The sequence below is a fragment of the Triticum aestivum genome, chromosome 6A (genome assembly GCF_018294505.1).
Source record: "Triticum aestivum cultivar Chinese Spring chromosome 6A, IWGSC CS RefSeq v2.1, whole genome shotgun sequence".
NCBI classification, from domain to species: Eukaryota; Viridiplantae; Streptophyta; class Magnoliopsida; order Poales; family Poaceae; genus Triticum; species Triticum aestivum.
This window is the reverse complement of record NC_057809.1, coordinates 581,860,824-581,884,829: the sequence shown is the minus strand read 5'-3', so window position 1 is coordinate 581,884,829 and position 24,006 is coordinate 581,860,824. Positions and strand designations below refer to the sequence as shown.

The window sequence follows — 24,006 nt, the reverse complement described above, 5'->3', positions numbered from 1 at the left end:
CTCCCGCCAACCGCTTTCCCGCGATACGGGGCACAGTGGGGGCGAGGCGGAAACCTGCGTATTCGCGGGTTGGGGTCAAGATTTTGCCGCGCCCCTCAAAAAAATTTGCGGGTCGGCCATTTTTGCGGGATCTGTTCGGGCGGGATTTTCCGTGCTGACCCGCATTTTGGCGGTTATTTTGTGGGTCGGGGCTCTTTGTGGGGTCTGCTAGAGATGCTCTAATAAGATCTGGCAGTGTTCTATTTGGATCGTGCAAATTTGAAACGTAGAATAGCAAAAACACATGATTGAGATGCCTTTATCTTGAATTCCTGTTGGATTTCAAAACACAAATTTTTTGTAAGAGGTGTCTCTGAATGGTTCACAAGAATATATATAGATTTTTAGAGGATTGAGAATATAGTATCGAGAGACAGAGTCCAAGTGTCTTGAACTTCTCAAAGAAAAATTAAGATAAAGCTCGAACATTTTTGAGAAACCTACGAAATAAAAGGCATATGAGTAGCTTCCATAGGAATATGGTGATCACAACCCTATGATTCAAACGATTTCGCGTTCATCGAGAAATTTAATTCACAACGGTTGCCTGAAAACTTAGTTCACGTCCGTTAATCTGGAAGAACAACAAGAAGAAGAGGGCACGGGGCTGGGATAGGGATGACGCGGTCGATCGAGACCCCCGGCGAGGGCCCGTTAGTAGCTTGCCAGAAATGGAGATGACACGACTGACAGAGTTGAGGAAGAGTGTTCGCAGGTTCAGGTGATAGCTTTTTCATCTTGACGCTGCCGAGATTAGACAATTCTCGATCTCGATCTCAAGACGCGGCCAACAAGGAGGCCGTAGGCAGGGAGGATGGCCGAAGAAGGAGATGAGTTAGACAAGTGAAGGAGGAAGATGAAGGAGAGCCGTTGGATTTGAATCCAACATCCAGAATTATTGGCTGGCAGATAAAAAATAGGTGGCCACATATTTCATGGAAAATAATCCTATGAACTGAAGCCGTCGTGAATTACTAGTATGACTCATTCATGGCTTTTTTTCTGAGGGATCCCACACTTTATTAATTAGAAACTATGTTCATAGAGATACAAAGAGGGTCATGAGGGTATAGAAGCCACAAATGACGACCCTGCGGAAGTGAGACATAAAATTTCACAAGGTTGTGCGCCTCTAGATTGGAAGCACGACCTTCAAATACAAAATCACAACTAGCAAAATTACTAGTATGATTCATTCATGGCTAAACCTGAGTATCTGGCTGGACCCGGCTTGCAAAATCCTTATCTGCAAAACACACCCAAAGCTTGAAAATTGCTCTTTTCTCCAACCCGAACCCGGCCCAAAACCCTGAAAGCCCGACCCAAAAACCAAACACCAGAAAATAAAAGCCCAAGCCCGACCCCAAGCAGCCCATGCCCATAGCCCATGTCCAATCATGTGCACATGTCCCAACCGTGCCTTGGGAGGAGCAGGGGAGCGACTCAGCGGACGACCCTGCCAGTTGCAACTGCAAGCGGGCGAGCACATGCACGCTCCTTCGTCAAGTCCGCAGCGCTCCGCGCCTCTGTTGACATTTGCCACACGACCTGCACTGCAACATCCTCGATCCCCCCAAGCGCAGCCGAGACCTTGACCGCCCTCTCGCTCCACCGGGAACGGGATCCCTTCTTCCTCTTTGACCCGCGTGTGATACTCCGCCACCAGCAGCCTGCTCCTACTCGACGGCCGAGAGACCCCATGGTCGCCGGCGAGGCTTGCAGCGGTCACGCGCATGTACAGCGAGATGAATGCGCGGGGGTTGCAACTTGGCTTGGCACCGCGGAGTTGGAGGGGAATTCAAGGAGCCGGGGCCGCACCGGACCGCAGCATCGGATTCCAACTGCTGCCCCTGCCCATGACGCATCGCACGCCTGGACCTGGGAGAGCAGAGCAGAGCAGGAGGCCCAGCCTCTGTCGCAAGGTGGCACATGCGCCAGCCCGCCTCGACTATGCATGCTCACGTACACAGCTCACTTCTACAGCTCCTGAGCAGGAAGGAATCCGGCCACCTAAAAGCCTCGCCGAAAAGTGGACTTTTTTGCCTCAGCAGCTCACCATTCTCCTTTGCAACTGCTGTCTTCTTCTTCTTCTTTTTGAGAAAAACGCTGTCATTTTTACAAGCATGGGAGTATAATCGAGCAGTCAAATATGTAGCTCAGGATTCATTTCAGATTTTGTTTCGTAACCACAACAGGAGTATATATATTCTGGCAAGGATAAATAAAATGCAGCACTAGTAGTATAGCAGTGAAAAAAATATTTTGTACACTCGTGGCATCGCCATCGATTCGTCTTCAACTCTCGATGGGCAACAATGAATGGGACAGCGAGACATTACTACGCCGCGCCGCATCGCCCGTACGCGCTGGCCGGCCGGCAACGGGGCTGCGAAGAAGGCCGGCGAGACGGAGCGGCAACGCGGCGCGACGGCGGCCGCAGCGGCCGGTCCGTCATGGGTGTTCAGTAGGGGCGCATGCCGACGTAGTTGCCGGGCGGGTCGTAGTTGCAGGTGATGAAGGTGCCGCGGCCGGCGTAGCACTCGACCATGGCGCAGCCCACGCGGGTGCTGCCGCGCCACACGATCTGCGTGTAGTGCCCGCACATGCCGCCGCTGCAGCGGTTGCTCCAGTAGTCGTACCGGGGCCGCTCCGCCAGCCACGCCCCGACGGCCTGCGCCGGCGCCCACCCCGTGCCGCTCCCCCAGAAGAGGTTCTCCCCGTATGGCCCCGACGAGTGCACCAGCGCGCAGTCCCCGCGCCGCGACTCGGCGTACGACCGCGCGTACGCCGCCACCCGCTCGTCCCACCTCAGCGCCGGCAGCCCCATCGCCGCCCGCGCCGCGTTCTGCTGGAACAGGAACTGCGCCCGGTAGTCCCCGCCGCGGGGGTAGCCGGCGTCGACGACGACGAGGAGGGCCGCATTGCACAGCGCGACGGCCAGGAGGGCGACGGCCAGCTGGGCTCGGGTACAAGTGGAGGAGGCCATTGGAGGTGGGTGGTGCTGCTGCTCTGCTCTGCTTACGGACGGGAGGTTGGTTGATATATATGGAGGCTTGGAGGCAGGGCAGGAAATCTTGTCAGAATATTTTTAAGATGCGTCGTTGGGGAGGCGAGGCCATGTTCCGCCATGATTGCGCGCTCTGGAACTGGAAGGAAGGTCTACCTAAAATGAAAATCAACCGGAAACAAATTAGCAGCAGCGGCTCTGTTCCGGGCGGTGCTTATTGAATTATTAGTGCTCCACTGGAATCAAATTGCTGCTAACTGATTAGTTCGTTCGTTGTAGGCTGGTGAGGATGTGCATTGAGCACGATGATCAGACGTGCCTTGGCCCGCCTTTTCCGAGTACTAATTAGTAACATCTTGTCTCTGAATATATAGTTCAACTGTTCATTCGCTTCTGTTAAGTTCCTAACTAGAGCATCTACACAAATTCTCTGTATCACAGGAACTCTGGATGATGGTAGGCACTGGTAAATGGCATGGTGGGCCAGCTGTGTTTATCACGGAACGCCATTCAATTGGCCAGGGTGGTCGCTCAGAAAGAAAGAGGCCGAAAGGCGCGCATCGTGGCATCGGCATGCCATGCAATGTACAATGGTGGCATATGAATACAGATGTCTCGGGATAAAAAGTAATTTAAAGCACATGTGTTGATTTTTTTTCTCCTCAGTGCAAGCTACTACTAGTGGACTTCATCAAAGAATAAAAAGCGACTCTCACTACACATGCATTCCTTCTCCCCATTTCAACTTTTTCAACTTTATGAATCGGACAACACTTTTTGTCTCTAAGCACCCGTCTCTTGAAGAGGATCCCGCTTCCCTATCCAAACATATATTTTTTTATTATCCAATCCTAAATGGCATGTGAGGCATCACGCTGTGGCTATGCATTGGCCATGCCCCAGTCAACAGGGAATGCCATGTAGCGGCACACTGTCGAGCCCGCCAAAAGGCGCTCTTTACAGGTCAGATTGGCTGCCTTGCCAGCACAGTGATACTCGGCTCTTCTGGAAGCGCAATTTACGTTATCCCGTGAGTTTTCTGCATCGAAATTAGCATCGTTTCTTGGGCTAGGCAGTAGGCAGGGCAGGGCAGTGGCATTATTCAGAAGCTGGCCTACCGAATATACAGCCGGAAATGTGAACGGCGTCGTGCCATGGTTGGAGCTTTGGAAGGTTTCTGTCTGGCCGGTACCACGTAGTACCTACTGCTGGCGAACAACGTGCCAATCGCTGGCTGCCCGATATGCACCGGAACAAATGGAGCCGATGATGAGGACTTTTGTGGCGTCCGGGCCACCGGCCTGCCTTGGCTGCACCGGACAAGACGAGCGCCACAAGTTCGACATTGACATAAACAAGTCGTACGGGCACGGGAGATGATTGCAGGGTTGGTTGTTTAGCTAGGACAAAACAAAACAACACGGCTCTTGGGTGTTCAGAATTTGAGTACTGTAGTGCATATTTGATCTATCTTACGTCAAAATAAGTGCGTGGTGTTTGACTCCAAGTCATAACGAGTACATGGCTACCAGTAGTCTACACCGCGTGTGGAGCATATACATCCTACTCCCAGGTCTCTTCGTCAGGCTACCAGAGGCCACTCAAATCTCATAAGATGAGCCGTTTAAAGTCACACTCATATTTTCAAAAAAAGACGCTTTATTACTTAATAAAGAAAAATATTACACCCGATCTGTACATAACTAAGATGCACACAGCCAGCAAAGTCCTCACGCTAAGTCAAAAATAAAACAAGAAGGCGAAATACAAGGAAAAAATGTATGATTTGTATAACGCCTAAACCGAAGGTGGCCCAATCCTAAGATCAATGCTGGCACCCATGTTGGGTAAAAGTACCCCATGTCGTGGCGTTCAATCGTGTATACACCTCCGTAAACAAGTCTCGATTCTCCATTCGTAATGAAGACGACCATAAACAAAGAGTCTCGGTACATCTATACCTGCGTAAGAGAAATACTTTTATCGTTAAAAACCATATCATTTCTACATAGCCAAAAACGACCAAATCATAGCAAGCGCTCCCACCCTAAAAAGAATTCTAAGAGCACCTCCAACAAACCCCTTATATCGCGTTGATCCGCAAAATAAGCACCAATTTACAATTTTATGCAAAAAAATTGGCCTAAACAGACACCGTAAACGCGTCCAACCCTTAATTTTTTTGTGGGGCGCGGTAAATTGCCACCTCCGACCTGCGAAAACACAGTCCCCCTCCCCGTCGGTGCCATGTATCTCGTGAAAGCGGTTGGCGGGAGGGACATTTCAGCCCGCGCATGTTCCTCACCCCCATCCCGCAGCCACCCGGCACCGTCGCCTCCCGCCCGCCGCCTCCGATTCCAGCCATATCCGCTGACGGAATCACGCTGCCGGGCCGCTCCAGACCCGGGTCCATCGTGCCGCTTCACCGGCGCCCCGGATCCGCCGAGCCGAGCCGCCTCTAGGTCGCCGCCGCCCCGGATCGACCGCCGCTGAGTCGCCGCCGCCCCGGATTTGCCGAGCCGAGCCGCCCCCGGTTCGCCGCCACCCCAGATCAACCGCTGCCGGTGAGTCCTTTTCTGCCCCTTCTAGTTCCACTCAGCCAACGATTTCTAGATGAATTTCCATTCATGCGAGCTTGGGGGTGCGATTTGTAGATGGATCTGAGCCCTTGCGAGGAATTTTTGCTCGAGGATCCGTCCTCATCTGACGACTCGGATGTAGAGTCACTACTCAAGAGCCATCGGCAACAGATGGTGGTGGTGGTACTCGCCGTGAAGGAGCCCGAGGATCGGAACCGAAAGAGGCGGCGAGGATGTGTTCGGCTAAAGACCGTGCTAGCCCGTAAAACATGTGGTTTATTCTGTTTTGCAGTTCCTCTATGCGGGGTCTGTTTGTCCGCAACCCTCGCCAGCTCGCAAAACACGTTTTTTGTGAACTGTAAACACACTATAAGGGTCCGCGATATGAAGGATCTGCTAGAGATGCTCTACACATGTGATCAGTCCCATGTAGCAAGTTGCAAAATATATTAGCGACATTACAAAGAGGATACATGTCATAAGCTATTTGGATGACTGACCATATAGTACGAGCCAATTTACATTGGAAGAGCAAATGTTTTATTCTCTCATCATGCAGGCAAAAGACACATTGAGTACTTTCATGCCAATTCCTCTTAATAATATTATTTTTAGTAACAATGACTTCGCGACAAAAATACCATGTAAATATTTTATCTTAAGAGGTATCTTTATCTTTTAAATCTTCTTGTTATCATCAATTGACATGTCAGACCGAATCAAAACTCTATGCATAGACTCCACTAAAAATTACTCATTCCCATGTAAGTTTCAATGAAATATAACCAACCCTTGTGCCGAAAGACTACGTTGATTCGGCGATTGAGCTGCCATGCCATGCCATGTACACAGGAGACCCAAAACAACGTCGGCCGCCATAATGAATTGGCAGAGCTCCCACGGTTGCTTCAAAATAACGTCGCCGCTGTGCCAGGTATATCTCTCCGTTTTCATCGACCGGCCAATCACTAAGGGCATCTGCAGCGGCAACCTGTAAAAAATCTTCGGCATTCGTCCGTGAAATGGAAGGACCAGTCCATGGACATCAATGCAGAAGATAGCCATCTAACGCTAGCCGCATATATTTCAAACCGTATTTTAACTAACCAGATAAAATTTATTTAAGCCGACCGATATTCATCAAATTTTGGATAGAAAATAGCACAATTGATTCACTCATGGCATGCAAATTAAGTCTACTATAAATGGGTCTCAAATTCGACTAGATCACAGATGTCCAACAAGTTTTTCAGGGACGGATCATGTCTTCCCACACATACTTCTTCTTCAGCTTCATCCAGCAGTGTGTGTGCACGTAAATGATTGTCCTGCTGACTTGTGGTACATCACGACGGCGTGTGTGGGCTACATATAATGTGTAGACCAACATTGAGTGAATGAATCAACCAACAAGTTGAACAAGAGAAAGTAAAACTTACGATCTCGTCTTCTGTCGCGTGCAATGGCCACTTTGCCTCGAGCCGACGAATCACGTTGCAAAATTCGACGACGCCGGTCTGGATAGCATGCCAACGATACGAAATAACCTCACGTTGCGTGGTTGAATGATGTACATGTCGTAGGGTGCAATGTGTTTTTGTGCGTGAAACTTTCCATGCACTTGCTTCCAGAAGGGCCCCCTTTGTTCCTGCCTACGAAATCCATGGATACGGCCAGCCACGCATCACACAACAACTCATCCTCCATGGTCGAGTAGTTCATCATCCCTTCGTACTCTAGAAAAGACATAACATTTGAAATTAAGCTCAATGATATTCGACCGAACACCTGCTGGGCATGGTGTCCGCCATGAAGGTCATTGACAGGGGGCGAATTGCACCTGGGTACAAAGGGTTCCAGGGTTGAAAGCTCCGTCGGAACGACGAGCGGGCGCGTCGGTGCTGGTTCCGGACGTCCGGTAATGCTTTTGTGGCGGCCGGAAACGAACAATAGCAGCGGCAAAAGTGGAGGTGCGGACGCAAAGTAAGGGTGAGAAGGGCGAAGTGAAAGGAAATGGGACCGGAAAGGGGGATTTGGTGGGCCGGGGTTGTCGGAGTCATGTGTTTGGGTGTCCGGACTCCCACAAACTTCCCACACTTTTGTCTCTAATTTACTGAAGAAATCGCGTCCAGACCACCACGTGGATCAATACAGGTCGGTCGGTGTTTGATGGCTTCCGTGGTCCGGAAAGCGCAGTCCAAATGGTTGCAGAAGGTTTACGGATTCGCGTTGAGATGCCGTAATAAAATTAAAATCGGCCAATGTCCTCCATTCACCAAGCAAATTAACTACAGTAATAACGAATCAAGCAGTACACAAACCAGTGGATCACTGGATCACCTAAAGATCCATGTAAAGAAATTCAACACACAAAACAAATCTTCATGCCGAGTCTCCTAAGCCACGAAGGGCGGACGCTCGAGTACGCAACGCGTGAGAGCGGGCGCAACAAATAAACGGTGCGCGATGGCGTTTTTAACCGCGCGTGTAGTTATTGCGTCTTCGCTGGAGCTCCCGAAACAGTTGCATGCGTCTTGAAAATCCAAAATTTTCAGCGCGACCCTTATATATGTTGGAAATATGAGCAAATTACTACGAGATTTAATCCGAATAAACAGAAGATAAATCATGGCTATAACAACATAGATTAAACTAATCATGTGAACTAGCATAGCAGATGAACAGATCACATCTAGGGCACATACTAGAAATATGAATTCTACCACGATCTCGAACAGGAAGGGTAGAATCACATACGGTGCAGCGGGAGCAACACCGCCGGTGTTGACGTTGTCACCCATGTCGTCGAGGACGAGGTTGCCGAGGTCGGGGAAGAAGTCGTCGTTCGCGAAGTCGTCGCTGCCAGCAGTCGCGCGAGTGCGCTCCCCAAAAACCTGATCGCCCCTCTCTCGTACAGGATCACGAGAGGCGGGGTTCCGGAGGCCTGCTGTCCCTTCTCCCGGTGCACGCCGAAAGGAGGGATGAAGAAGACTTGCTTGGCGGCGCAATGATCTGGAACGGTGGTGAGAAACCATACGAAGCGGCGGCGGCTAGGATAGACGTCTGCCTGACTATATAGTGCGGGCCGGATAGGTCGTGGGAATAAACCACACGTTCGAGTCGTCACGATCCAAAAGAATCGGAAACGGTTCAGTAATTAACGCGTCCGTTAATTATTAATTAATGACTCGTTAATTTTCTCGAGCAGCAAAGATATAGACAATGTGCATAGCTCTGTCTTCGGCTCGGCTTAATCCCGTGGCGCGGCGCGTCGTGACGAGGCGAGGCGAGGCGTGGCGTGGCGAGGCGAGCGAGGAGGAGGAGCGCGCGTGTAGGTCTTCTCTTCTCATGCTCATACAAGTGGTAGAAGAGCTCACCTTATAAAGAGGTGCAACTCTCTCTCAACTTCCGGGGTGGGACTAAACTTTAGCCTCACTCACTGCCCTCACATGTGTGCATGAATGGGCCAAGAGAATTTCAGAATTTTAGTTGGGCTTTGGGCCAAAGACCTACTAGCAAAATTCCAACAATCCCCCACAAAGTCTCATTGGCACATCTCATCATTTAGTTCCAAAATATTGTTTATATATCGGTGCTTAGTGGAGACTGTGAAGTTGAACTTCCACTTAGAGATTTATATTACACTAGATCACAACTTGAATAGCGGACTATGCCTTGAACTACAAGTTTTCTGCGAGACTAGTTTCACACAAATTCTTGACCGATACTTGGCTGCCGCAAGGCTTCCCCGCGGGTGGAGCGTATACGTCATACTCCAGAGCCTTTTCATGAATTTATTAGAGAACACCCAATTCTCACAAACTGCGACGTTAACAGTCAAATTCATATAGGTGTGTTCCTCAGAAGATGTTCTGCAGGACAACATCTCTGCTTACCCGAATAAGCCACTTGAAACACATTAAGATAAGTATCAACCTGCCATGCAGATCAGGAGAGTATTGTATCTTCACGGAGTGAGATAGTTAATATAGGGATACTCTCCTCCCAGCTGACCAACAGCTTGTCTCCCGCTTCTACTTCACGGGATCTCCGATCACATAGAGTGGGTTACCACTATGGACAACTCATGCGGTGGGTCTCAAACCCATCTCCATCGATGCATTATCTATCACATTACGTGATAGACCCTTTGTGAAGTGATCTGCCAAGTTTTTCGAAGTCTGGATATAATCCAACATAATAACTCCGGAGTTCCTCAATTTTCTGACAGATTTTAGTCTCCTCTTCACATGTCTTGAGGACTTCATATTGTCCTTCAAACTGTTTATCTTGACGATCACAGTTTGATTATCACAGTTCATCAAGATAGGGGGTATTGGTTTTTCAACCATAAGTAAGTCCATCAAGAGTTCACGAAGCCACTCTGCTTCAACAGTGGCAGTGTCCAATGCTGTGAGTTCTGCTTCCATAGTTGACCTCGTTAAGATGGTCTGCTTGCAAGACTTCCAGAAAACAGCGCCACCATCAAGTGTAAAAACATAACCACTTGTGGCCTTTATCTCATCAGTATCAGAAATCCAGTTTGAGTCACTATAACCCTCCAGTACCCTTGGATACCCGGTGTAGTGAATCCCATAGCTCGCGGTGCCTATCAAATAGCGCATAACTCTCTCAAGCGCATGCCAATGATCATCTCCCGGTTTTGACACAAACCGACTCAGCTTGCTCACAGCAAAAGAGATGTCAGGCCTCGTGGCACTCGCCAAATACATAAGCGAACCAATAATCTGAGAATACCTCAGTTGATCTTTAGCAATCTGTCGATTCTTTCGAAGCAACACACTAGCATCATATGGAGTTGGAGAAGGTGTGCAGTCGCTATACCCAAAACGACTCAAGACCTTTTCCACATAGTGAGACTGAAGAAGTGTGATCCCACCATTCTCATCTCTCAACAGCTTGATGTTTAAGATAACATCAGCTACTCCTAGATCCTTCATCTCAAAACAGCGAGATAAGAAATCCTTAACCTCCTTGATTAAATCAAGTTTGGTTCCAAATATCAATATGTCATCGACATACAGACAAAGAATAACTCCTTCGCCCCCACCAAAGCGATAGTACACGCACTTGTCACCATCGTTTACTACAAAGCCGACAGCAGTTAATGTTCTTTTGAACTTCTCATGCCACTCCTTAGGAGCTTGTTTAAGGCCATATAAAGACTTTAATAACTTGCACACCTTTCCTTCCTGACCAGGTACTACAAAACCATCTGGCTGATCCATGTAAATTTCCTCCTTCAACTCTCCATTGAGAAAAGCTGTCTTAACGTCCATTTGATGAAAGAGAAGACCATGTGAGGCAGCCAGTGATAGTAGCACCCGAATTGTGGTCAGTCTAGCCACGGGTGAGTAAGTATCAAAGAAGTCTTCACCTTCTTTCTGGGTATAACCCTTGGCCACAAGTCGTGCCTTATACTTTTCAATCGTACCATTAGGTCTAAACTTCTTCTTGAACACCCACTTACATCCTACAGGTTTGCACCCATAAGGATGGTCAGTGATCTCCCAGGTACCGTTAGCTAAGATGGAATCCATCTCGCTACATACAACTTCCTTCCAGTAGTCAGCATCAGGAGATGCACAGGCTTCTGAAATAGTCCTGGGTGTGTCATCCACGAGGTACACAATGATATCATCACTGAAGGACTTTGCAGTCCTATGTCTCTTACTCCTCACAGGAGTTCCATTGTCACCCTCAACAAGATTCTCAACGTGTTCCATCGCAATGGTGGGTTCAGGAATTACAGTGAATTCCTCACTAGATGGAGTAGGTATCTCCTGATTTGATGAACTCGACATATCCTTCATAGGAAATATGTCCTCAAAGAAAGTTGCATCATTTGACTCCATAATCGTACCAACATGCATGTCGGACACCTCAGATTTTATTATCAAAAATCTATAGCCGATGCTATGAAAAACATAGCCCAGAAGAACACAATCCACGGTTTTTGGTCTAAGCTTGCGCTTCTTGGGAATTGGTATATTGACTTTCGCTAAACAACCCCAAGCACGTAGGTAAGAGAGTTTCAACCTTTTCCTTTCTCATTCCTCAAATGGAGTCATGGTCTTATGCTTTGTGGGAACCCGGTTTAGGACATGACACACAATCATTAGCGCCTCCCCCACCATATCTTGGATAGACCCGAAGTGTCTAACATGGTGTTAACCATATCAGTTAGAGTTCGGTTCTTTCTTTCGGCTACCCCATTTGACTGGGGTGAGTAGGGAGGCATCCTCTCATGGATTATACCATGTTCCGCACAAAATAGATCAAATTCATTGGAAAAATACTCTCCACCACGATCGGATCTAAGCCGTTTAATTTTTCGATCAAGTTGGTTCTCTGCCTCAGCTTTATAGTTTTTAAAGAAAGTCAAAGCCTCATCTTTTGATTTCAGAAGATACACATAACAATATCTAGTGGAGTCATCAATCAACGTCATGAAGTATCTCTTTCCACCTTTTGTCAACACGTCATTCATCTCACAAAGATCAGAATGTATAAGCTCTAGTGGCGCCAAGTCTCTTGCCTCTGCAGTCTTATAGGACTTGTGAGGTTGTTTAGCTTGCACACATACTTGGCACTTAGAGCCCTTGACAGGAGAGATTTTCGGAATTAAATTCATATTGGCTAGCCGCGTCATGCATCCAAAGTTAATATGACAAAGTCGTGAATGCCAAATATCAGACTCATTATTGTGGCAAACATTATTAATAACTTTAGTGCAAATATCTGACAAAGATAGGCGGAACAAGCCTCCGCACTCATAGCCTTTTCCAACAAATTGTCCACACTTAGAAATTACAAATTTATTAGATTCAAAAACCAACTTAAAACCATCTCCACATAAACGGGAACCGCTAACGAGATTTTTATTGATGAACGACACATGATGAACGTTCTTCAGACGCACGGTCTTCCCCGAAGTAAACTTCAGATCGACCGTACCAACACCTCGAACGATGGCATGTGACACGTTTCCCATCAGCACGGGAGAAGTCCCAGTGGCCTGGTAAGAAGAAAACATGGAGGCGTCAGCACAAACATGTACATTGGCACCGGTGTCAATTAACCAATCAGGGGATTGAAATACTGAAAGGATGGTAGGAAAAATACGTACCCTGATTCCTTCATATCAGTATCACCGATGATGACATTAGCGGACTTGCCGCTCTTCTCATGTTCGCGCTCCTCAAAGCGGTTAGGACACTTCGAAGCCCAGTGATTAGGATCACCGCAGACATGGCAAAGTCCCTTCCCCTTCTGATGAGAATTCTTCTTGAAGTTGGTAGAATGTGATGGCTTGTTCTTTGTATCAAACTTGCCTTTGCCCTGAGTTTTGTTCTTGTTGTTTTTGAACTTGTTGGGATGGAAGTTCTTCTTCTGTACCATGTGGGCACTAGAACCTCCCTCAGCAACTCGAGCACGTGTGTCCTTTGCTCTCGCCTTCTCTTCAACATCAAGAGTACCAATGAGATCCACAACGGAAAACTCATGTCTCTTGTGTTTCAGGGAAGTAGCAAAATTGTTCCACGAAGGTGGAAGCTTGGCAATGACGCCTCCGGCAACAAATTTGTCCGGCAACACACACTTGAAGTACTCAAGTTCTTTTGCGAGCGACTGTGTCTCATGAGCCTGCTGTACAACAGCGCGCTCATCAGTCATCTTGTAGTCATAGAATTGCTCCATGACGTACAACTCGCTGCCGGCGTCCGAGGCACAAAACTTGGCGTCGAGCGCAGCCCACATGTCCTTGCCATTGTCAAACAACATATACGAATCTACAATTGAGTCATCAAGAACACTCAGAAGAGCGCCTTTAAAGAGGGTATCGATCTTCTCAAAAGCTTCCAGCTGTGCTGGATTAAGATCGCCCTCAGGCTTGCCCTTGGTCGCGTCATAGCAGCCCATGGTCTGAAACCAGTAGACTGCTCTCGTGCGCCACCTTTTATATTGCGCCCCCTTAAAGGCAGGCGGCTTCGGATGCGCAGCAAAACCACTCGGAGTAAATTGCCTATAATTAGGTTTTTGGATTGTTGGAAATGTGAGCAAATTACTACGAGATTTAATCCGAATAAACAGAAGATAAATCATGACTACAGCAACAGAGATTAAACTAATCATGTGAACTATCATAGCAGATGAACGGATCACATCTAGGGCACATACTAGAAATATGAATTGTACCACGATCTCGAACAGGAAGAATAGAATCACATACGGTGCAGCAGGAGCAACACCGCCGGCGTTGACGTTGTCACCCATGTCGTCGAGGACGAGGTTGCCGAGGTCGGGGAAGAAGTCGTCGTTCGCGAAGTCGTCGCTGCCAGCAGTCGCGCGAGTGCGCTCCCCAAAAACCTGATCGCCCCTCTCCCGTACAGGATCAAGAGAGGCGGGGTTCCGGAGGCCTGCTGTCCCTTTTTCTGGTGCACGTCGAAAGGAGGGATTGAGAAGACTTGCTTGGCGGCGCAATGATCTGGAACGGTGGTGAGAAACCATACGAAGCGGCGGCGGCTAGGGTAGACATCTGCCTGACTATATAGTGCGGGCCGGGTAGGTCGTGGGAATAAACCCCACGTCCGAGTCGTCACGATCCAAAAGAATTGGAAACGGTTCAGTAATTAACGCGTCCGTTAATTATTAATTAATGACTCATTAATTTTCCCGGGCAGCAAAAATATAGACAACGTGCATAGCTCTGTCCTCGGCTCGGCTCAATCCCGCAACCCGCGGCGCGTCGTGACGAGGCGTGGCGTGGCGAGGCGAGCGCGTGTAGGTCTTCTCTTCTCATGCTCATACAAGTGGTAGAAGAACTCACATTATAAAGAGGTGCAACTCTCTCCCAACTTTCAGGATGGGACTAAACTTTAGCCTCACTCACTCCACTCACATGTGTGCATGAATGGGCCAAGATAATTTCAGAATTTTAGTTGGGCTTTGGGCCAAAGGCCTACTAGCAAAATTCCAACAATATAACGCGGCTGTTGGAGATGCTTAAAGAACAAATCTTCGTGCCAATTCTCCTGAGTCACGAAAGGCACGTCGCTCGTCGTGTTTCTTCGAGTTTGGCAGCAACAAAAGTAATAATTGTAACAGAATGAAAAATCACCTTATTTCCTCCATTTCACCAAGCAAATTAACGAATAACGAATCAAACAGCATACAAATCACTGGAACCAACCATACGATCCACGTAAACAAATTCAACTCACACAAGCCCCGCCGTCACTCCGATCATGCACGCACGCACAGCGGCGTGCGCGCCACCGTCTCCCTCACGAACGTGTCCGGTGTCCCTCCACGGCCCTCGCCTAGTACGGCCTGACGCCGGCGTAGTTGCCGGGCGGGTCGTACGCGCAGACCGCGAAGGTGCCGCGGCCGCCGGCGCAGATCGCCGTGGCGCAGCCGACCCTGGTGGTCTTCCGCCACACGATCTGCGTGTAGTGCCCGCACGCGCCCCGGGCGCCGCGGCAGGCGTTGTACCGGGCGTCGTACATGGCCCGCTCCTTCACCACCCACGCCTCCACCACGGCCTCGGGCGTCCACCCGCCCCCGCCGCCGGCGCCGCTGCCGCGGAACAGGTTCTCCCCGTACCGCCCGTGCGAGTGCACGAGCGCGCACCCGGCGCGCGCGCGCGCCCTCGCGTAGTCGCGCGCGTACCGCTCCAGCCCGCCGTCCCACGCCAGCGCGCGCACGCCCACCGCGCGGCGCGCCGCGTTGTGGGACGCCAGGAACCGCCACGCCTGCTGGCTGATGCCGCCGCCGGCCTTCCGATGGCCCCGCGCTGCGTCGGCTCCGCCCGCGGCGAGGAGGATGACGGCCGCGAGGACGAGGAGGGCGGCGGCCCCGCGGCGAGGAGGCGGCATTTCGGTCGAGCTTTTGGTAGACCAGGTGCTAGCTCGTGGATGACCAACGTGCGTGCCGGTGCTGCGCCGTGACGGGTGGTTTGCTGCGTGTGGTATTTATTCATGCGAGCTTGGCGCGGGAGAGTTTCATGGTGGGCAGGCGTAGTTGCTGGAGCGAAGGAGTGGCGTCCATGTCGAGTGGCATGCCATGGAAGGATTTGGACAAGATAAAGTCCACGCGCTAATCAATCTGCGCCTACGTCTGTTGCGTGATTTCTGGCGCGAAGTTGGACGTTATATGGGGTTGTACGTATCCAGGGACCGATCCTCCGACTGCCAGACCATGACGAGAACGAACGAACGAACTGGCGAGGAGTTGGAACAAAAATTATTTGCCGTCTCAACAGTAGGTAGAAAAACGAAGCGGAAACTTTCCGGAGGAAAATGGAAATGCAAAAAAATATGAAAACATAAACAGAAATTTGCAAAACCAAACCGAAACGATTTTTTTTACACAGAAACAAAAACAGATCAGTGTTTTTCGACGAGAAAAACATAAATATGGAATTTCTGATTTTATTATAGGCCTATGACTACTTTATAGCTCAGTCACAAAACAACACACAATTATATAGTGAAGAACAAAAATGCTACACCTACAAACCTATTACGTAAATCTCTTACGAAAAAGCCATTCCCTTCCGTAACCCTTACTAATTACCCTTTCATTTCAGTGTGGAGCCTTGTTTTGTCCAATCAAACAACTCCACGTCACCATGTACATAACCTCCCTAGGTAATTTTACGTAAGTGTAGCAAAGCTCATGAAAGAATGCCCATATGAAACCCAACTTCTATTATGATGCATGCCCTTAACTAGACTCTATACACAATTGTCCAATACTACTACGATATTGCGCTAAGTTGCTAACCTAGCCATAGTATTTTGTGCCATGTTAACAATGGATTAAATTAGTTGGTTTCGTTGTGTTTTCTCTACAGTTCAACCTTTCTAAGCTCCGGTCAACACTCACTTCAGTTATCCTGCCTGCACGTATTCACTTTGTATATGTTTCCACTAATATCTGTTTTCATATTCATTTTTGAGGTTTCTATATTTGTTTTCTCTTTCGTAAAAGATTATAAAAATAAACATGGTAGCACCTAGTTTTATCCGTTTTCGCTACGTTTTCATCTTACTCAACAGGAGAAGATCATGGAGCATTGCCTAGCGATTTGCTCGTGGGCTTTGATTTGTTCTGTTGCGATAACTTTTATCTTTTGCACTTCTATTCTTGGGCCTCATTTGTGCTCTCCCTAGCGTTTTGGGTTAAGCCTCCATTCAATTTGGGCTGGGCCATTTTCCAGGGACGAATGCTCTTTTTTTTGGAAGATTTTCACAGGGTTTTAGGTCCTTTTCTTTTTCAGGGGAAAACTATATTTCGATGTTAAAATTATTATACCAAAGGTTGTGCTTCATGACAAGTGATGGCCTCCAATGTAGCTGGATCGATGACCCTGGAAGGGCGATCGATGATGAACTAAGAAAATGTCCATCCTGATCCTCATCAACGTCGTGCTTGACGCGTTGCCTATCTATGTCATGGTTGTGATGGAGCGGCTTTCACTTTCAGTGAGATTTTGATGAAATTTACTGAATTTCATTAATTTCAGCAGACACTAAAAATATTTACCTTTCGGCCAAAATATTTCGGAAATTTTAGTAGTATACATGAATTCAAATAATTTTCACTTGGATTCAAATATTTAATTGAATTCAAGTGAACATTTCGTCTTTCTTTGAATTGCAAACCGAAATTACCGAATTTCGGTGATTTTGGTTTGTGGCAAAAAAATAATCTGAAAGTGAAAGTGAAAACCTTGGATGGAGCTCCCCTTTGGCGTGGTGAATATCCTTGACGGTCTTCGCGGCTCTTTCCTCTGGGTGGCCGCGGACTCCGGTGCTCAGTGCCTTGTGGCTTGGGAGTAGGGCATGCCGCTCCAAGGATGAAGATGGGCACGGCGTTTGCTACAGCAAGCTTCAGAACGATTGGTTGTTGCTCAAGCTGGTGCATCAATTGCTTTCGCAGTTGGCGTCCTCCTGGTCCGCTTGAGCCTAGTCTGAGTTTGGGAGCCATCTCCTAGCTCCGGTAGCTCAGGGGTCTGTGCGTGCTGTTGGCCTGACCCCCATTGGGCAGAGCTGGCGTCCCTACCACCTCTCTATCGTTTGATCTCCTCGGTCGGGGTAGCCGATGGCCGTCGCACAACGTCGTGGCTAGACGCTTGGCAGCTTGGCGCCCCCTTCATGCCCTCCATGGCGCCCCCCTTGTTGCATACCACCGAGCCGGGGGTGTCGGTCGCTGTGGTGCCGCAAGGGCGCCGACTCCGTCTTGGCCGCACGACAGCACCTCGCTTTCCTGGATGGAGACCTCGCCGCCCGGCAGCTCCCCTCCGGCATGACACCTCTGACAGCTTTCAGGTCGTGATCTACACACACGCGATCTGTGGATGCCTCGATCTGAGCCCAGGAGGAACTCGAGGACGAACAGAAAACACACACGAACACGGGAGACAGTTTTGCGACGCCTTAATTCCAGCGTCTTTTCTGTTTCTCTTCTTTTATTCAACAGGGAAAACAAACTGAGCGACTTCTACGCCACGACCCAACATGCTCGCACCATCCCACGGCTTCAGATCGTGGACTCGCTCGTGCTACGAAAACGCTAGACACGACTTGGCCGCAACGTGGACTAAGCACGCTTCTGGCCATACAGAAACATGTACGTACAAAACACGTACAGATAAACTCCTAGGTGTCTATAACTGAAACACAAAGAAGAAAGACGTACAGTCTTAGGAAACTAGGAAAGAGGACAAGGTTAACAACAACAATCACCTCCTTAAACTTGTCACTTGCCTTTCATTGCCCTCATGCCAATCCTCTCCCTCATCTCCAGAAATTTTATTCTTCCAAGCGGCTTTGTGAGTATGTCAGCCAACTGATCGTCACTACGGACATGCTCCACGGACACGGATCCTGACTCCACCATGTCGCGGATGAAATGATATTTAATATCAATATGCTTACTCCTGTCATGGTAGACCGGGTTTTTGCAGAGAGCTATAGCTGACTGGTTATCAATTTTCAGCAATACTTGATCAACCTCTTGCCCGAGCACATCAGCTAATAGCCTCGCCAACCATATTCCTTGACAAGCTGCATATGCGCCCGCCATATATTCAGCTTCACATGATGAGACAGCGACGACTTTCTGTTTCTGTGAGAACCAAGTGATCAGACAAGGGCCAAGATAGAACATAACTCCACTTGTGCTTTTTCGATCATCAACATCCCCAGCCATATCACTGTCACTATAGCCATACAGGCGCAATGCTGTTCCTTCCTTCCTCTCATAACAGCACCCATAATCCAGTGACCCCTTCACATATTTAAGGATGTGCTTGACAGCAGCCAAGTGTTCACTGGTTGGTTTCTCCATGAACCTACTGACAATACCGACAGGGAAAGCAATGTCCGGTCGTGTATGAACTAAGTACCTGAGACTTCCAACAATGCTACGGTATTCAGTAGCATCTACTGGTGGAGCTGTACTGGTTTTCCTCAATTTCAGTTTGGGTTCCATCGGCACATGTGCTGGGTTACAGTCCATCATTCCCGCCTTCTCAAGAATTTTTGTAGCATAGCCTGACTGACAGAGAAAGATGTTCCTTGGACTTTGTCGTACTTCTATTCCAAGATAATATGACAGCAACCCCAGATCACTCATACTGAATCTGTCTTTCATTTGCTTTTTGAAAGAAGCCACTTCTTCAGTGCTTGTTCCAGTAATGATTAAATCATCTACATATACTCCAACCAGCAACTTGGATGTGCCATGACACTTCTTGTATAGGGCGTGTTCCAGAGGACATTTTTCAAAACCTAGTTGCACTAGAGTTTGATCCAACTTTGTGTTCCATGCCCTTGGAGCTTGCTTCAGACCATACAAAGCTTTGCTCAATTTCAGAACTTTTTCTTCCTCTCCATTCACTTCAAACCCTGGTGGCTGTGACACAAACACTTCCTCAGCAAGTTCACCATTTAAAAATGCTGACTTTACATCCATATGATGTATTTCCCAACCCTCCTGAGCTGCAAGTGCAATGATAAGTCTGATGGTTTCCAAACGAGCAACAGGTGCATACACCTCCTCAAAGTCAATTCCATGCCTCTGAACATATCCCTTGGCTACTAACCTGGCCTTATGCTTCACTACGTTGCCATGTGAGTCCTTCTTCAATTTAAAAACCCACTTAAGACCAATTGGCTTTGTACCTGGTGGTAGATGCGTGAGCTTCCAAGTCTTATTTTCTTTAATGGAGCTCAACTCGTCCTGCATTGCACGCCTCCAGCATGCATCTTTGCTTGCCTCCAGGTACGAGGTTGGTTCAGCCATTCCCAACATACACAAGCTATATTCATCACCATCAATCTCGAAAGTTTCATCATAAATATCGTCGAGCAGCCGGTACCTTTGTGGTCCTTCTGACGTTGTTGGTTCTGAAACATTTGTTGGTGGTGATACAGAGTTTGGGGATGACTGCACCGCGGTCATCGGGGTCTCTGGTTCAGCTGTACTTTCAGAACTTCTCACCTCGTGATCAACCTGCAATTTCCCAGGTATTGGAGATGGCATGGGCACGCCAACGTCCAGATGTGCACCATACTGAACTGTGAAGGTAACACTACTCGGCTGTGTCGGTTCAGTCTTCTCTGAAACCCAATCCCACTGTCCATCTTCTTCAAATATTACTTCACGAGAGATGTGCAGTTTGTTTGTCCTTGGATCAAACATTTTGTATGCCTTTGAATTTGGCTCATACCCAATGAAGATCATGACCGAACTGCGATCAGCCAGCTTGGGAAGATGTGCACCAATTTTCTTAACATGTCCAAGACATCCAAATGTGCGCAGAAAATGCACATCCGGTTTCTTCTTGTACAGAGCCTCATATGGAGTCATATTTGGGACACTCTTAGTTGGTGCACGGTTGAGCAGAAAAACTGCAGTGGCTACAGCTTCACCCCAGAAAGTACCTGGCAATTGTTTGTTCTTCAACAGGCTCCGCGCCATCCCCACGACAGTTTGGTTTCGGCGTTCAACCACACCATTTTGTTGCGGCGAGTACGGAGCAGTGAGATGGTGCTTGATCCCCAAATCTTCACAGAACTGAACAAACTCCCTTGAGGTGAATTCGCCTCCTCTATCTGTCCGAAGTGCCCTGACAGTCAGTTTCAATTCAGTCTCAACTGATGCCTTGATCTTCTTCACTGCACCTAGTGCCTCATCCTTGCTTTTGATGAGCACAACCCACATATAGCGAGTGCAATCGTCCACTATCAACAAGAAGTACTTTTTCCCACCAAAAGTTGCTGGAGAAATTGGGCCACAGAGATCTCCGTGCAACAGCTGCAGAGCTTCGTCTGCGCGAAAGTTAGCTTCAGCAGGAAATGGTCTACGGCGCTGCTTAGCGACCAAACAGCCATCACAAAACCGATCACCTTGATCTATCAATGGTAAACCTCTCACCATCTCCTTCTGACCTAAAATTCTTAGCGCTGAGAAGCTCACATGACCATATCTTGCATGCCAAAGCCATGCGTCATCACCTGACTTGGACAGCAAACACTCTAGCAATGTGATGTCAATATGAAACACATACAGCCGGTTTTTGGTTCTTCTCACTTTAGCTAGCACCTTGCACTCTCGGTCTTGCACCACCATCACTCCATCCTCAACTGAATATTTGCAGCCTATCTCGTCAAGCTGGCCGAGGCTAATGATATTGTTTTTCAGCCTCGGTATGTAGTACACCTCAGTCAAGATGCGGTGATCACCAGTGTATGCCTCAAACAAAACCGAGCCTCGTCCCTCGATCTCAACAGTGGAACCATCTCCAAATTTCACTGCACCGCGAATGGAATGATCGATCTCTGCAAATTTGTTTAAGCACCCAGTCATATGGTTGCTAGCCCCGGTGTCCAAATACCAGGCCTTATCCATGCTTCCCTGCAGCTTAGGTTGTACTTTGTCCTCGTGCAGCATCACAGTTTCACTCACTGTCTCTGTCACCTCAACCAGAGTGCACACCTCTGTCAACAACAGTGCTGGATCCTCATCAACTTGCTTTTGCACAAGATTGGCCTTCTCTCGCTTCGGTTCCGGGCAATCAGAGGCGAAATGACCATTGACATTGCAGTTAAAACACTTAACTTTTGAAATATCAAACTTACGATGCTTTTTCTGCTTGCCCTTCCCATTGTTCTGGCCATGGTCACCACGACCTTTGTCCTGGCTGCCGCCTTGTCCTCCGCCTCTCTTTGCACCGGAACCTGAGGCACCGCCACTGTCAGTCGATTTCTTTCCTTTCATCAGCGATTCGAGGGCACGTGTGACGAGCATCAGCTGCTCATCCTTGTCGCTGCGGTTCTGCCGGCACCCGCGCTGGTTCTCCTCGAACGCTGTGAGGCGCCCAACTGCCTCCTGCAGAGTCATCGTCGACATGTCACCCCACTGCTCGATGGTGTTGACGATGTCAGCGAAGCGATCCGGGACGGCGCTGAATAGACGCTCCACCACGGCCTCTTCCCCAAGGGTGACGCCGAGGGAGCGGATCTCGCTCACCAGTGTGGTGAGTTTCCTGGCAAACTCCGGGATAGTTTCCCCGTCCGCCATGTCGAGGCGATCGAACTGCCTTTTCAGTTGCCGCGCGCGTGCCTTCTTCACGCGATCCTCTCCGACGCGGGCACATCGGATCATCTCCCACGCCTCCTGCGCGGTGTCACAGTCCGCAACCTGCAGCATAACATGATCCGGGACGGACTGGGAGAGCGCCGCGAAGGCCCCCTCGTCCGCCGCTTGGTCGTACTCACCGGAGCCATCAATCGCCGACCAGACACGTAGCGCCTTCATCAACACTTTCATCTTGATAGCCCACAAAGAGTAGTTCGTGTCCGTCAGCATGGGGTACTGCACGGGCACATTGGTGGCTCTCGATGGAGCAGCCAGCACCACGGCGCCATCACCGTCGCCTGTGCTCGGCCTCCTGGCTGCCGGCGGCGTGTACTTTCCGCCACCGCTGCCGCCGCTCTTCCCGTCGCTCTTCTTAGGAGACGTATCCCCCATCTCCACCAATCGCCTCCGATCACCGCCGCCGGACGCCGCAGGAACCTAGAAACCCGAAGCTCTGATGCCAATTGACAGCTTTCAGGTCGTGATCTACACACACGCGATCTGTGGATGCCTCGATCTGAGCCCAGGAGGAACTCGAGGACGAACAGAAAACACACACGAACACGGGAGACAGTTTTGCGACGCCTTAATTCCAGCGTCTTTTCTGTTTCTCTTCTTTTATTCAACAGGGAAAACAAACTGAGCGACTTCTACGCCACGACCCAACATGCTCGCACCATCCCACGGCTTCAGATCGTGGACTCGCTCGTGCTACGAAAACGCTAGACACGACTTGGCCGCAACGTGGACTAAGCACGCTTCTGGCCATACAGAAACATGTACGTACAAAACACGTACAGATAAACTCATAGGTGTCTATAACTGAAACACAAAGAAGAAAGACGTACAGTCTTAGGAAACTAGGAAAGAGGACAAGGTAAACAACAACAACCTCCCCTCCCGCATGACACCTCCCCTAGCCGCACGGCAGCATCGTCGCTTTCCTGGATGGCGCCCTCGCCGCCCTGCACCGCGTCGCAAGTAGGCGGTCATTGCTCCGTCAGCTCCTCACCGTCAACAGGCCGTCAACTCTCTGCACCGCCATCGCCATGCTGTGAAAACAGTGACCAGTTAACTATGTCTTCCGCCAATAGTCAATCTCCTACTAAAACTAGTAAACGTTGTTGCACGTATCATAATCTATAATAAAGAACATCTATTTCAAATCTTATTTCTCTTTTAGCGAATTTTTTACCGAGCCATTTAATTGTGTCTTACACGCCCAACAATATGACCCCGCGTGTAAAACATGATCCGCACACATGTCTTCACATAAAGAGTCAAGGAATTTGTCGTTGTCAACTGACGAAACAAGCGACAAGAGTACCGCTTCTCTGCCGGCTGATGTACACGAGAAACCTGCGCAAGAGCAGTAGCAAGGGATCACAAGGGGTTTGTTTTCATCTCTATCAGTTGCCATGCGAAGACTTGCAGTTCTACAGAGGAAGCAAAGGGACAAGCTATACTGATCGGGCTTGGACTACTGTTTTCGGAGGCGGTATAACTGTAAAGACTGACAATGCTTTAATTGCAAAGGAGCTGGAGAAAGGGAGATCAAATCGATGGAGCTGCATCCAAATCATTAGTAATATTAAAGCTGTAGTGGTTGCTTTTGACTCTGTCTGCATCCAACATATTCCCAGGGCAGTGGCGGAGCTTGGGACACATCTTAGGAGGGGCAAATGGGCTGTTGGGGGGCAACCAACATCAGGT

General features: G+C 48.9%; 2 protein-coding genes across 2 annotated transcripts; both read right to left on the bottom strand.

Annotated features, from left to right (window-relative positions):
* Positions 1–2,217: 2,217 nt before the first annotated feature.
* LOC123131133 (pathogenesis-related protein PR-1) lies at positions 2,218–3,168 on the bottom strand. Its single transcript, XM_044550879.1, has one exon. The coding sequence runs from the start codon at positions 3,023–3,025 to the stop codon at positions 2,501–2,503; it is 525 nt and encodes a 174-aa protein (XP_044406814.1). The 5' UTR covers positions 3,026–3,168; the 3' UTR covers positions 2,218–2,500.
* An 11,585-nt stretch (positions 3,169–14,753) lies between these two features.
* On the bottom strand, positions 14,754–15,521 carry LOC123129740 (pathogenesis-related protein PR-1-like). Its single transcript, XM_044549783.1, has one exon. It carries the CDS (start codon positions 15,519–15,521, stop codon positions 14,967–14,969), a length of 555 nt encoding a protein of 184 aa, XP_044405718.1. The 3' UTR covers positions 14,754–14,966.
* Between the last annotated feature and the right edge of the window lie 8,485 nt (positions 15,522–24,006).

Excerpts from the sequence above, each read along its gene's own strand:
- LOC123131133 (XM_044550879.1), bottom strand. The coding sequence starts at position 3,025 with ATGGCCTCCTCCACTTGTACCCGAGCCCAGCTGGCCGTCGCCCTCCTG.
- LOC123129740 (XM_044549783.1), bottom strand. The coding sequence starts at position 15,521 with ATGCCGCCTCCTCGCCGCGGGGCCGCCGCCCTCCTCGTCCTCGCGGCC.